General features: G+C 32.6%; 1 protein-coding gene across 1 annotated transcript; it reads right to left on the reverse strand.

Annotated features, from left to right (window-relative positions):
• Positions 1-10,842: 10,842 nt before the first annotated feature.
• LOC123269274 lies at positions 10,843-12,150 on the reverse strand. Its single transcript, XM_044734872.1, has 2 exons — positions 11,713-12,150; positions 10,843-11,637 (listed from the first exon to the last, which is right to left on the reverse strand). Exons 1-2 carry the CDS (start codon positions 12,148-12,150, stop codon positions 10,843-10,845), a joined length of 1,233 nt encoding a protein of 410 aa, XP_044590807.1.
• Positions 12,151-15,617: the final 3,467 nt, after the last annotated feature.

A 15,617-nucleotide genomic window follows, 5' to 3' on the forward strand; every position in this document is an offset into this window, starting at 1 on the left:
ACGCGTTTTCACATTGGAAGTGGAAACGCATTGCACATAACCGGAGTTGTAGAGTACAAACGAGGGGTCTTCCAAGGTGATTCCTTAAGCCCTCTGCTGTTTTGCATCTCACTGCTGCCTATATCTGTTGCTCTCCGTAAAACTCGTGGGTACTCTGTGGGGCCTCCGGGTGATCGAAAATACTCGATTACCCATCTGCTTTATATGGATGACCTGAAGCTGTATAGTGCTGATGAAGATCATCTACAGGCGGCTCTTAACATCGTAGCAGAGTACACGCGGGATGTCGGAATGTCTTTTGGGTTGGACAAGTGTGCGGTCGTACATCTGGCGAGGGGTAAGTGCTCTGTTACGGGTGATGATGTCGAGTTGGTAGATGGGAGCGTTTTAAGACAATTAGACGCCGGAGAGTTGTATAGATATCTAGGAATGGAAGAGCACCGCATGCATGCGGTCTCCGAAGTCCAAGCAACTCTCCGTAGCGAGTATGTTAGGAGACTCCGGAAAATTTGGTCCTCCGAACTTTCCGGTAAAAATAAAGTCTCCGCTACTAACACGCTCGCTGTCCCAGTCTTACTATACTCTTTCGGTGTCTTAAAATGGGCCCGAAAGGATCTGCGAGATCTCGACATCAGAACCCGTAAGACTATCAACATGAACCGGAGCATACACCCCAATTCATCAGTCGCCAGATTATACCTCTCCCGGTCGATCGGTGGGAGAGGTTTGCAGAGCTTGGAGCGGCTTCACGATCGTTTAGTCCTGGGTTTAACACACGAAGTTGTCAATTTCACTGCAGATGAGGATGAGTTTCTTGTGCAAATTGTTCATAAACATGAGAATGCGCATAAGGGGTCGTTCTTATATAAGGCAGCAATATATGCGGCAAGAACCCTTGGTCTTGGAGAAATAAACGCTCTTATGGGACTCCGAAAGGAGGAATTCAAGAGCGTCATCAGGAACGCCGAGGAAAAACTACTCCTAGGCAAACTGATGGACAGTCTATGCACAGCGTGTTCTTCAAACACGTGCGTGATCATGGCTTGTCCACCCAGCTGACGTTTTCCTTCTTAAAGTCAGCTGGCCTGATGTCCGAGACTGAAGGGTTCATATTTGCTCGCCAAGATGGTGTCATTAACACTCTAGAGTACCGTAGCAAGTTGCTCCAGGTGCAGCTCCCGGACATGACCTGCAGGGCGTGTAAACTACATCCGGAGACGCTTATGCACATTTTGTCAGCATGTCCTGTGCTGGCGAGAGGTGCATACATCCAGCGTCACAATGCTGCCCTGAGAGTACTGTACTACTATCTTCGTCACCGCTACGGTATTGACGTGACACCGGTGCTGCCTTATCTACCAGGAGATATTCCCCAGGTTGTTGAGAATGACAGTTGCAAAATTTACTGGAACATGCCATTTGCAACAACCCGGCGGATCGATCACAACAAACCTGATATTGTGCTCTTCGACAAGGCCACTCGTGACATTTATGTCATTGAGTTCTCGGCCCCGGCTGAATACAACATCTCAGCCAAAGAAGAGCACAAATGAAAAATATATCAGGATATCCTATTTGAAATTGGCAAACTTTACCCAGGTTACCGTGTAAAACTAGTCGTCCTAATCGTTGGCGTCCTTGGAGGGATGAAGCAGTCTTTTGTATCCTCACTTGCCAAAGTTCCAGCTTGCACGTCAAAATCTGAGTTCTTGGCTGTCAGGATGCAGAAGGCTGTAATATTAGGTTCCCTCCGTCTAGTGAGGGAAATGACTTTGGCCTGCTGTGGCCGCTAACCGCCTTGTTGTGCGGAGTGGTCCAGCAGTAATGGATGGAGCTCAGGCTGGGCCCTCGGAGAGTCGGACTTCGGGGACAACCCCCCTGAGCATTTAATAACATAATAATAATAATAATAATTATAATAATAATTATAATTATAATTATAATTTCAGAAAAAAAATTACTCAGAATAAAAATAATTTTCATAAAAAATTTCCTCAACAAAATAATTTTTTTTTTTTTTTTTTTTTTTTTACAAGCATATTTAAAAATTAAAAAAAAATAGTGAAAAAAATAAAAAAAAAAAACAAAATCATGTCTGTTTTTGTGACATTAAGTAGAAGAAGAAAAAAAATATAAGGTAAAAATTTATTCGTCTATAACAAATCGTTTATTGTATAAACAATGAAAAATTAAATAAAACAAAAAAATTTATTTTTTTAGGTCAAAGAGAAAAACAAATAATAATTAAAAAAAAAAAAGTTGTTCCTTAAGAAGCTATTTTGTTATCGACCGCGCAATCAAATTTTTGTCCAGCGAATTTTGGCACTTAAACTTAAAAAAAAATTTTTTCTATCTCGTGAAGTGTTCAGAATGTCATTTAACACCTAATAAGTAAAAAATTTCAATAAAAAAAAATAGAAAAAATTATATGAATATAGTAAAAAACTGCATAACCTTGACTCATAGAGTTCTACACCATTTTTTCATGTATTTCTGCTACACAACATTTTTTGCTAAAAAAAAAATTATTGATCGGATAGTTTCAATTGCGAAATACAAATTAAACTCAAAATATTGCACATTTTTGTTGAGTAATATCTCAAAAGTACTGGACGAAAATAAAAATGGTAAAATTATCAATAGAATCATTATGATAAAAAAAATCACAGCCAGTCTTTGGTTTTAATTATTGAAATGGATGGCTCCCCATAACTATTCTTAACTTTTTTTAAATTTATTTTCATCATTATTTATCGATCCCCATAGAAAGATGTCACTGCTTATACTCTTTTGTAAATAGTCTGGTCGGCAGGGAAATATTAGGCAGCTTGCTAACGACTTCCAATGCAAACGAAAAATTCGAAAAATTTTTTCTATTTGTTTTAATAAATAATTAGTTAACAAAAAAAAATCGTTTCTATCACATGGATATCAAAAGATTCAGAATTTGATGAATCGTAAAAATATCTTATCGTGTAGAGAACTTTTTTTGTTTATATTTTTTCTATTTGTTTTAATAAATAATTTGTTAACAAAAAAAAAATCATTTCCATAATTTGGGTATTAAAAGATTCAGAATTTTATGAATCGTAAAAATATCATATCGTGTAATGAACTGTTTTTATGAAAAATTTTTCTATTTGTTTGTAAAGATTGTTAATTATCAAAAAAAAATTTATTTCGACAATTTTTATAAAAAAATAAAAATATTTTTCATAAAATAAAGTACTCTACATAATAGGATATCTTTACGATTCATAAAATTTGGAATCGATTGATACCAATATTGTGAAGACAAATTTTTTTTTGTTTATTAACAATTTTTTGAAACAAATAAATAAATTTTTTATAAAAAAAGTTTTCTACACGGTAGGATATCTATACGATTTAAGAAATTTTGAATCGTTTGATACCTATATTGTGGATTCGATTTTTTTAAAGTTAATTAAACCTTAGAAAAATTTATAAAAAAGATGAATAAACAAATAAATCACTCCGAGCATCTAAGCTTAAAAAATTTTTTTTGAATTTATATGAATAATCTTCAGTTTTTTTAATTTATGCATTAAAAAATAGTTAATATTAGAAAAAAATAATTTTTTTTGCATAAAAATGTTTTTTCGTCAACAAAGAATCGATACAAAATAAAATAAAAAAAAAAATTTTTTTAATGCAAATATACAGTTAACAAGTTTAAAAATATATGAGCTCTGCGGGGATTCGATGTCCTGATCCGAGGAAGTGCGCGTGCGCCATTCCCCTCAAGCCGTTGTCGGAGCGAAATGGGGGAATAATAATAATAATAATGTGAGGAAAATAATAACAATAACAAGTGGTCGCTCAGATATTCGGAGTAATTTCTTTTTTGTAATTTTTTTTTTTTTTTCTAAGTCTTAATTAACTTTTAAAAAATCGATTCCACGATATAGGTATCAAACGATTCAGAATTTCATGAATCGTAAAAATATCTTATCGCCTAGAGAACTTTTTTTTTTTAATTTTTTTCATTTGTTTAAAAAAATTGTTAATTAACAATTAAAAATGTGTTCTTACAATATAGGTATCAAACGATTCCAAATTTTATGAACCGTAAAAATATTCTATCGCCTGGAAAACTTTTTTTTCGAAGATTTTTTTCATTTGTTTAAACAAATTATCAATTAAAAAAAAAAATAGTTTTTGCAATATAGGTATCAAACAATTTAGATTTTAATGAATCGTAAGGATATCCTATCGCCTAGAGAATTTTTTGTATTTTAATTTTTTTTAAAGAACTTTTTTTTCAAAAATTTTATTTATTTGTTCAAACAAATTCTTAGTTAACAAAAAAAAAATCGTAATTAACAATTTTTTTAAAGAAATGAAAAAAATTAAAAAAAAAGTTCTCTAGGCGATAGGATATCTTTACGATTCATGAAATCTGGAATCGTTTGATACCAATATTGTAAAAACAATTTTTTTTTGTTGAATAATTATTTGTTTAAACAAATGAAAAAAATTAAAAAACAAAAAATTCTCTAGGCGATAGGATATCCTTACGATTCATTAAGATCTAAATTGTTTGATACCTATATTGCAAAAACTATTTTTTTTTTGTTAATTAATAATTTCTTTAAACAAATGAAAAAAACGCTCTCGACACGATAGGATATCTTTACGATTCATAAAATTCTGAATCGTTTGATACATATATTGTACGAACATATTTTTAATTATAAATTAACAATTTGTTTAAACAAATGAAAAAAATTTTTTAAGAAAAAGTTCACACGATACGATATCTTTGCGATTCATGAAATTCTGAATCGTTTGATACCTATAACGTTGAATCGATTTTTTAAAAGTTAATTTGACTAGAACGTTGTCAAATGTTCTGACGCCATTTCAATGTAGGTTACTCAAAAATTTTTTGTAATTTTATAATTTTTATTTTGTCCATAAATTCCACGGCAATCTATATATTTTATTGCAAAAAATCAAACCTGAATTTTTCGAAAACCTTATTTTGAGTTTTTTTTTTACCCCATCTAATAGGTGGTTAATGCCATAGTTCGAGAAAGGTGTTAAGGTCTAACTTTCTCGTAAGACTCGGAAAAAATACTAATATTTTTAGAAATTTTTTTTTCAAAAATTTCCACGATGAAGAATAAATTTAACTTCACTAATAGATAAATAAGAAGTGTAGCTATTAGATAAAACCTAATTTTATGCATAATCTAATATTTTTAACTTCCCGTTAAGAAAATCGAAGATTTTCAAAAATCGGAAAGTTATTGTTTTCACCCCGTTTTGCAAAAATCGAGTTTTCATCTGATCTCGACGTTTGAAGGTCACAGGAAGCTTCCCTGACTATCCTCGCGAGGTTGTCACTGTGTGTGTGTGTGTGTGTTTTTTTTTTTTTTTTTTTCCCTTAGGGGGGGGGGAATCCTTTTTACGGATTCTAGGCATAGTTGTTTGGCCTGGATATGTGGCGACTCGACGCAGCGTCATACTAAAACTCGACACTAACGCCCCTACCCACTAAACCCTAAACCCCTATTTCTTCTTTCCTCTAATCCCTCATGGAAACCGCCATCAGGCATTACTTCGTGAAGGGAGGATCTAGCTACTGCTCTTCCTTCTGGTGGATAAGGTGTTAACTACCTTCCTTCTATCTTCTGCTATTTGCTCTTCTTCTTTCGGTGGAACGCAAGTTTTTAAGGACTTCTGTTGCAAACGTGTTGGTAACGTTCCAGGCAGCTTCTGATGACAACATTGCTTCCACTAGTAAATCTGGTTGCATTCTCTGGTTCAGGATCCTCTCCAGCTCTTCACGCTGTGAATCGAAACGAGGACATACAAAGAAGACGTGCTCCGCATCTTCAGCAACTCCTGGGCAGGACGGGCACTCCGAAGAGTCATCGTGCTTAAAGCGGTGTAGATACTCTCGAAAACACCCATGTCCCGATAACATCTGCGTAAGATAGTAATTGACCTCACCGTGATTCCGGTTAAGCCAAATGTCGATCCGAGGTATGAGACGGCGCGTCCATCTACCCTTCTCTGCAGCATCCCATTGTAGTTGCCATCGGCCTATGCTCTTCTGCCGTTCTTCAATTCTAAGTTCTTCAGGGCTGAGTGCAGTTTACCTTTTTCGTTGGTAAAGGGCCCGTCTTTCCTCTGCTAGAACTCTAAGAGGTAGGGTTCCAGCAATGACGCACACTGCTTCTTCTGATATAGTGCGGAAGGCACTAGCTACTCGTAGGGCACTCAGTCGGTATATTGGTCCAGCTTTTCTCCATGATTCTTGGGTTTCCAGTGCATCAGCCCAAATGGATATTCCGTAAGTGAGCACTGATGTGACTACTGATGACAATAGTAGCCTCCTGCTCTGCATTGGACCTCCGATGTTAGGCATCAGCCGTGCGAGACTAGCCCTCACTACTGACGCTTTGGCACTGACATGTTCCACTTGCTGCTTGAAGTTGAGTCGGGCATCAAGCATCACTCCCAAATATCGGATATAAGGTTGTGATGTGATTTCTTGTTCGCCGACTTTCAGCTTAATGGTCTCTACCACTTTTCTGCTGGTAATAAGTACTGCCTCAGTCTTGTGTTGCGCCAGTTGCAGGTTCACTGCGTCCATCCACCGGTTAACGTGCTCTGTATGTGTGTGTGTGTGTGTGTGTGTGTGTGTGTGTGTGTGTGTGTGTGTGTGTGTGTGTGTGTGTGTGTGTGTGTGTGTGACCCTCTTATAACTTTTGAACGGCTTGACCGATGTCATCGCGGTTGACGCCATTCGAAAGGGCGTGGCTAAACTCAGATTTTGAATACCCTTTGGACCGATTCGAACCGGTAGATTTTAAGAAATCTCAAAAAAACTACAAAAAAATTTTTTTGAAATGTGGTTTTTTTGGAATTACTTTTAAATGGCTTCACCGATCAATTGCAAAATGTTACCCGCTCTTACGTCCAAAAAACCACGTCGATCACCGCAATCCCGGTCAAAATCGGTTGATTCGTTCGTGAGTTATCGTTGTCGGTAGAAAACCGAAAAAAGTGTTTTTTCGGAATTACTTTGAAATTCTTGGCTTGATCGATGAAAACTTGAAGATTTTTCGTGAGGCTTTAAAAACTGCGTCGAATGCCGCCAACCGCGTGGAAATCGGTTTATTCATTCAAAAGTTATTGCCGTTTGAAAATTCAAAAAATTGTGTTTTATTAAATTGCTACTTGCAAAAAGGCTATTTTTTAAACAATTGAATTTCCGTGATTTTTTTTTTTTTTTGTAAAAATGATCTACATATTTTTCTGAGTATTTAAAAAAAGAAATTGCAATTTACCCCATTTGCATTGGATGTCGTAAACAAACAGCCTAATATTTCCCTGCCGACTGGACTAGTATTGTGACTGCTAGCTTGTAGTCTAGTCGGCCTGGAAATAAAAAGGGGTTTGTTGGCAACTTTTCGACAAAATGGTCCGATTTTTGATTTTTTTTTTTTTTTTAAATACTCAGAAAAATATTCTAAACATTTGTGTGTATGTCGGAAGTGTTGCTTTTTTTTTGTTTAAAAAATAGCGTTTTAGCGTCGAGCTTTAAATTAAAATATCTCGAAACTACGCAAAAGTAGTTGAGACATGCTGCGTATGAAATTTAGAGAATTTAATAAGGAAAAAAATGAGCTAAACCCGATGTCTCTACGACCAATAGTTTACGAGATATTAATTTTTTAATGAAAAAAAGCGCGGTTCTGCTCGAGCGCTTATAAAAAAAAAAACTATAACTCAGTGAAAAATCATTCGATTTACATTTTTTTTAAATTATAGCTTTTGTTGTCTTTTATAAGCAAAAAATTCAGCTAAGCTCAAAAAAATTTTTTTGAATTTATATGAATAATTTTCATTTTTTTGAATTTTTGCATTAAAAAATAGTTAAAATTAATATTAAATTATTTTTTTTTCATAAAAATGTTTTTCCGGCAACAAAGAATCGATACGAAAAAAAAAAATTTTTTTTTTAATTTTTTTCAGTGCAAATATACAGCTAATAAGTTTAAAAAAAAATGAGCTCTACGGGGATTCGATGTCCGGATCCGAGGAAGTGCGCGTGCGCCATTTCCCTCGAGTCGTTGTCGGAGAATGATGGGATAAATAATAATAATGTGAAGCGAATACTAACAATTAAGTGCCCGCCCAGATTTTCATAATTTTTTAATTTTTTCTAAGTCTTAATTAACTTTTGAAAAATCGATTTCACAATATAGGTATCAAACGATTCAGAATTTCATGAATCGTAAAGATATCCTATCGTGTGGAGAACTTTTTATTGAAAAATTTTTTCTATTTGTTTAAAAAAATAGTTAGTTAACAAAAAAAAATTGTTTCCACAATATTGGTATTAAACGATTGCAAATTTCATGGATCGTAAAGATATCTTACCGTGTCGGGAACATTTTTTTGAAAAATTTTTTCTATTTGTTTAAACAATTAATTAATCAACAAAAAAAAATTTGTTTTCTCGATATTGGTATCAATCGATTGCAAATTTTATGAATCGTAAAGATATAAAATCGTGTGCTGAACTTTTTTTAAAAAAATTTTTTCTATTTGTTTAAACAATTAATTAATCAACAAAAAAAAATTTTTTTTCTCGATATTGGTATCAATCGATTCCAAATTTTATGAATCGTAAAGATATCTTACCGTGTCGGGAACTTTTTTTTGAAAAATTTTTTCATTTGTTTAAACAATTAATTAATTAACAAAAAAAAATTTGTTTTCGCAATACTGGTATCAATCGATTGCAAATTTTATGAATCGTAAAGATATCCAATCGTGTGGGGAACTATATTTTATAATCGAATTTTTAAAAGTTAATAAACTTATTTGTTTATATACTAGTTAATATACTTATTGGGCCTCTCTATCATTTTTTTCATCGTGCTTCTCTCTCGCTTGTTGCGCGCTTTCGCTTGCACGCACAGGCTCAGGCGGAACGCGACACTTTTTCGTGAGCGCTGTCGGTGTTCATCAATTTATACGACGTTATCACGTAAAAAATTATAATCCTTTCAATTCTTGAATTTCATTTTAATCGTCAAAGATTTATTGCAAAGCATATTGGAAAATTTTCTAATTTATTTAAAATAATTTCGACAGAATGATTGAAAACAAACATTTTCAATATAATGTATCTTCTTATCTTCTAGTACGGTTGAATAACTTGAGTTATTATATGAATAATATTCGTTGATGTTAATGGTGCAGAAGTTTAAATACAAGTTAAACTTTATTTTTCTTTATTTTTATGCAGCTTTTAATCTTTTGCAATCAACAAATTTTAAATATCCAGAAAAATATTACTGAGTACTTTCTGTAGTATTTAATTTCGATGTATTTTCGATTGTTATGACAAAAAAATGGAAAATTAATATGTTTTTTCATTTTCCTAACGGGGACTTGTCGAAGTCTCTTTAAACTAATTCTATGCAGTGAAATGAATCCAAAGGTTTTAAGCAAATAATCATCAAAATTTTTACGTTAATATTCCATTCTGAAAAACTTCTTAGTTAACAAATGCTTAACTATAGCAATAGTATATTACGTCCCTAGGCCAGAAAGTTGGATTTCCTGGCGTATGTGATATGATGGCCGAGGCGAAGCCTCGGCCATCATATCACATACGCCAGAGCATCCAACATTTTGGCCGTAGGTCGTATACTATTTTTCTTGCTCCCCCGCCGAAATTACGTTTAACAATAATAATAATAAAGATAACTATTAGCTTCTGACCATTCGTCTCAATATTATCACAAGAACTGATCATCACAGCACGTGTATTTTGCAAAACCGAGGCAAAGCCGAGGTTTTGCTGGTCGGGGCGCGTATCAAAAATATATGAAAATTGAAATTAAACGATTGTAACGAAGGTCAATAACACAATTAAAAGTAGGAAATTTACGAAATTTACACTTTAAATACCACTTTATTTCAGTAACCAAAACTAGTAACATAAATTGTCAGTAACTTCAACATAATTTAATTTTAAAAATAGAATAGTTAAACTCAATAAATCATATAGTATTCCAATTGGGAAAATAATACTTTAAGAAATATTTTCTTTATCACAATCACATTTTGTCAAATTAAAAACGCAATTATTGAACGTACAGTTTTCAAATTTAAAGGCATGATCTTCCGTTGTTAAATCTAGATTGTTATTATTTTGGTTATTTAAATTCTCAGTATGTCTTTTTCTCTTGATTGGCGGAGGTTTGCTCGTTGTCTGATGATTTAAAAAAGATAATTTAATCCCTGATTTGGCCGTGAATGGTAATTTATATTTATTATTTTTATTGTTATTATTATTATTATTATTATTATTATTATTATTATTATGTTATTAAATGCTCAGGGGGGTTGTCCCCGGAGTCCGATTCTCCGAGGGCCCAGCCTGAGCTCCTTCCATTACTGCTGGACCACTCCGCACAACAAGGCGGTTAGTGATCACAGCAGGCCAAAGTCATTTTCCTAAGTAGACGGAGGGAACCTAGTATGACAGCCTTTTGCATCCTGACCGCCAAGAATTCAGCTTTTGATGAGCAAGCTGGAACTCTGGCAAGTGAGGATACAAAAGACTGTTTCATCATTATTATTATTATTATTATTATTATTATTATTATTATTATTATTATTATTAGTATTATTATTCATTATTAGTTGGTTTTGAGTCTTCTGTGGCACAAAAAGTGGCTTTTGATTCGCTGTAGTAAAACCAGTGGGTACGACGGTTGGAACTGAAAAATAAAACGTGAATTTGAAATTGGGATATAAACGTATTTTGTTAAACAAGTATTGTCATTTTTACTTACTCGAAGTTTGTTTAGGGTCCATTTCAGTAAAATCGTCCTCAAAATCTGACCAATTTAAATCGATAAGTGCTGATTCAAAGTCGTGGGTTTCTTGTTCGGTGTTAACATTCGCTTCTTTGGGATTAATCGTTGAATTTTCGGGGTTAACAGTTTCTTCATGAGCGTTGATGGTTTCTTCTTGGGAATCAATGGTTGCGTCTTGAGCATTATTAATTTCGGATTGAGGGTATAAAATGTCGGGTTCTGCTGTGCTGGTTGATGGTCGGGGTTCAGGAATTACCTCGGTCTCATTCTGGATTATTCCATTGAAAATCATCTGCCTGTTGTGTAAGGAATTTTCAACGTAGCCTTGGGCGATCACATCTGAACGCCATCTCCCTAGCTGTTTGATCATCTGCATGTTCGCGCCGGAGTTCGAGAGAAGCGTTGCAGATGATCTTCTAAAGCAGTGGCCGGTATATCTATTGATGTTAGGCAGATCCAAATAAGTCGCAATTTTTTTCGGCATTCCTCCTATAGTATGACGTCCTATAGGAGTTCGAGTACATCTGTCTTTCGTGTATTGGATGAAAAACCTGTCATTGAAATTACCAGATGGTCTCTTGGAAATATAAGTTTTAACTTTAGCGTAGAAGAGATTCCCAATAATAAATTGGCCAGGGTAATCATTTTTATTGTCATTGATAGATATTAAGTACCTCCCATTCAAATCTTCTACGTCTCCAACTTTCATGTTTGTTAATTCTAAACATCGTAAGCAGCCACATATTCCAAATATTAATACAACCTGTAAAAATTATGATTAAATATGACAAATGTAATTAAATAGTAATAATTAAGTGCGGAAATAATCTTTTGTTACCTTCACTGCTAAATATTCTGAGTCAGGAGCTTCATCAATAAATTTTTTAATTTGTTCCCATGTTAAAATAAAAGATTTCTTCGGTCTGTGTCCTTTAGCATTTCGTTTAATCATACTTTTTAAATTTAAGAAATTATTTATCTGTATATCATCATTGGTATTTAATGTCTTTTTTAGCATACTCCACACGCTCCATAGAGTTAATGGACTTAACCTTTTTTTTAAATCTTTAAAATAAACAATTAAATTGTTTTCTTCTGACGTCGAGAGGGAATTTTTATTTTTTTCCTTCCAGTTTTTGTAGGCATTATAATTTTGCATGTATCGATCAGCTGATTTCTTTGGTAACGTTTCACTCTGCACAATAACTTTAGCTTCTTTATCGAATAATCGCAGCACTTCTTCTTCATCAGTGGAGCCTTCAGACGAAGAGTCCATTTTTTTGTATTTATTTTTTGGAGTTAATTTTATTTTAATTTATGTTAACTAATAAATGTTCGAAATAGTGTTGAACTTTATATTAAACTTATTAAGCACTTATTATAAATTTATTATGAAATTTTTGCTATTTAATTTATTATAATTTTAGGATATTATTATTACACGAAAATAATCGTAGTTTAACGTTTAACAATTCTGTCATAATTAATTTTGTGGTTGTGTTATTGTAAACAATGACTATTGCTATATTAACAAAAACAATTGCTATGGTAGCGGCCAGAAAATCTCGTAGCCTGTAAAAGCGCGCTGCAGCTCGAGCAGGCCATGAAAAGTCGCTCATTCTGGCGTAAAATGCGGCCAGAAAGAGCGTACATTCGGCAGGTGGAGCAAGAAAAAAAATTTTAATAAAATTTTTTTTAGACGAATCATTGTATATTTTTGTCTCTCGATATTATATAACTATAGCTGAAAATATAACTGCATCAATAGTCAGATTTTTGTCAATACAATACTAGGATTGTAATTATTAAAATTATTAACATTTCTCCGTGTAAGTAAACACAGTAAGATTACCAACACATTCTAACATCAGTAAATTCTTAAAACCCAAATAACAATACATAGTTGAGTCATTAACTAAAGGTAATGGGCCCCTAGAATTTTTTTCGTACCTGGACGAAACGACCTGTACGACCGGTACCAGACCAAAACATACCAACAATGTACCATTGTCTTGAACGTAAGCTACCGAAAAAATATTGTATTAACCCTTTTAGCACCGAAGTTGGACTGAGCGAGCTGCGCGGTGTCGCAGTGAGGAGCATGTAAAGTAAATGTAGAAGAGGGCGTTTCACCAAGAGTCTAGGAAACGCTCAGAGGGTTAATCAAATAATTTAAGCATTGGACATTATAACAAAAAATGACTTTTGACCTTTTTTATTCCTATAAAAAACAGATAAAATCATACAAGATAGAATACTTAAAAAATTAGTTACAAATATTTCAGTTCTATCAATTTCATTGTATTTTACTAATTTTTATTTATTCATACTTTTTATTCTTGTCACTTTATCTAACACGAAATTTTGGTTTACATGAATTTTAAATATGTAATTTTTTATTTCTATTGTTTTTTTATATTTATACTACACTGATAGAAGGATTTATTTGTATTAAATAATATTTGTTAATAGTTAACAAATCATTTATTACAGACCATTTTTTAGTATTAAACAAATATTTCTTAGTATTTAAAATGATTTGTTTGTATTTAATAAATCTGATTTTCATTTATTAAATATTAATAAATCTTTTTAAATACTAACAAATATTTGTTAAGGACTAACAAATGGCTTCTAATAAATGATTTGTTAAATATTAAGAAATCTTTTTAACTATAAACAAATCCTTCTATCAGTGTATATTTCAGTTTTTCATTTATTTTTTAATTTGTTTTTATTTATTTCAATTTATACATCCTTAAGGAGGGACCCGAGTAGAAATGAAATTATTTTTTACGAAAAAATAATAAATTTTGTTCGACCGCTGAACTAGCGCTAAACCAGCGCCGGACCATACCGCCGAACTACCGCTGAACTACCGCCGTTTGGCGGAATATTCCGCCACACGCTAAAAATTTACTCCCCCTCGCATCGCCTAATCACCGCTAAACGACCGCCGCACCAATGCTAAAGCATAGCTACTATTTTACAAAAAATGGCTTCATAATTAATGTATCATTTGCAAAAAAAAAAAAAATTCGATTTTTTCAAAATTACAAGTGGATATAACCCCTTAAACAACTTACTTTTTTAAAATAAAAAAAAACCGCGAATTGATATTTGATCAGATTTTCTAACCATTTTATTGTAGTGCAAAAAATTGTGATCATACATTTTGCGAATTTGAAGTTTGATAGAGACCAACTCAGACATATGGCATTGCAGCCAAGACACTTTCACCTCTCGAAACCTGGACCTTAGTACGCAGTTCATAAGAGTGTCACTGCAGTCTGTCACCTTTACCCCCGACTTCCGAGCTTTTTTGACTAACTCACACTTGTCGCGCCGGACAAAAGATAATATGGCCGACTATTAGAGTTGGCAGTGCTACCGAAATGAACAGTTTTTTTTTATCGCAAGATTTTTCAGTTGCCATGTCAGAATATTCACTTTAGTATTTGCGACACGTTATACATTTTTAGAAGTCCAGTTATCTTGTCTACATATTTGATAATGATTGTTTAATTTAGAAGCTATGTATTATACGATTTAATTATATAGTTCACATATTGACAATTGAGTGTTAATTTTATGACAATATAGTGGTAATTTATTATGTGATTATAGTACGTGTGTGTTTTAGTTTATTGGTTTTTTTTTAGTTTTAGTTCGTTTTTAAAAAACTTATTAGTTATAATTTTAGTTTATTAAACTAATAGTGATAAAATGGGACAAAACGTGAGAAAAAATAGACCACATTCAAGAAAAAAAAATTTCCTCGATAAGTAAGTTATATTTTTATTATGTGTATTAGTTCGTTCATAACATAACTTTTAAAGTCAAAATCATTTGTATCTATTATATATTTACAAGTTACTTTAATTATTTATAATAGTTATTCATGTATATTTACTATAAAATAATTGAAAGTCCAAGAATTTTGTGGTTCATGACAAAATATTTAATTGAATTTAATATAATTAGTAGATTTATTATTATTGAATGAAAGAAAATTAATTAGTTATTTCAAATTATAATAAAAATACACTAGTCACAAAAATAAAGCGAGATAAAAAAAACTTCTAAATTTTTGGCTAATTTTCAATGAGTTGTAACTCCGAGGAAAGTGATCGTATAGAAAAAAAAATTGTAGCTTCTAGTGTCTAGTTTTAAGAAATGACCAAGAAAATTTTTTGTGTGCAGAAATGCACATACACGCACACGCACGAAGCATACAAAAGTGTATGTAAGAAGCGTAAATGGGACCGAGCATCTTCGTTCATCCATTTTATCCAAAGTTATACCAAGTTATTCAAATAACCTTAATTATGCGAATTTTTGTCTTTTTTCAGTCAAAGTTTTCAATTCAAAAAAAATTTTTTCGTTAAAAGCCATTCACAGTATCTCGTAGAAAATATTGTGTAGTTTTCAAAATCCTCCTTCGATTTCCTATACGATCATTATTCCCAGAGTTATTGATTATCAAATTCAACAAAAACTTTTTTGCTTTGATTGACGATAACTCTGCGGCAAATCATCGTACAGGCGTTTTGATTACGTCAAATTAAAGGGCATTTAATTTTTTAAGAGGAGTTTGAAGAAAACAATAAAAAAATTTATTTTGAGGCCCGTAGATCTTTTTTTAGATAATGAAAAATTTTTTTTCGGTAGTTTTCTTAGGATTACTCCAGACCCAAACGTGATAAAAAATTTTTATGGTCATTTCTTAAAACTAGACATTTG

This window comes from Cotesia glomerata, linkage group LG7 (assembly GCF_020080835.1).
Source record: "Cotesia glomerata isolate CgM1 linkage group LG7, MPM_Cglom_v2.3, whole genome shotgun sequence".
NCBI lineage: Eukaryota > Metazoa > Arthropoda > Insecta > Hymenoptera > Braconidae > Cotesia > Cotesia glomerata.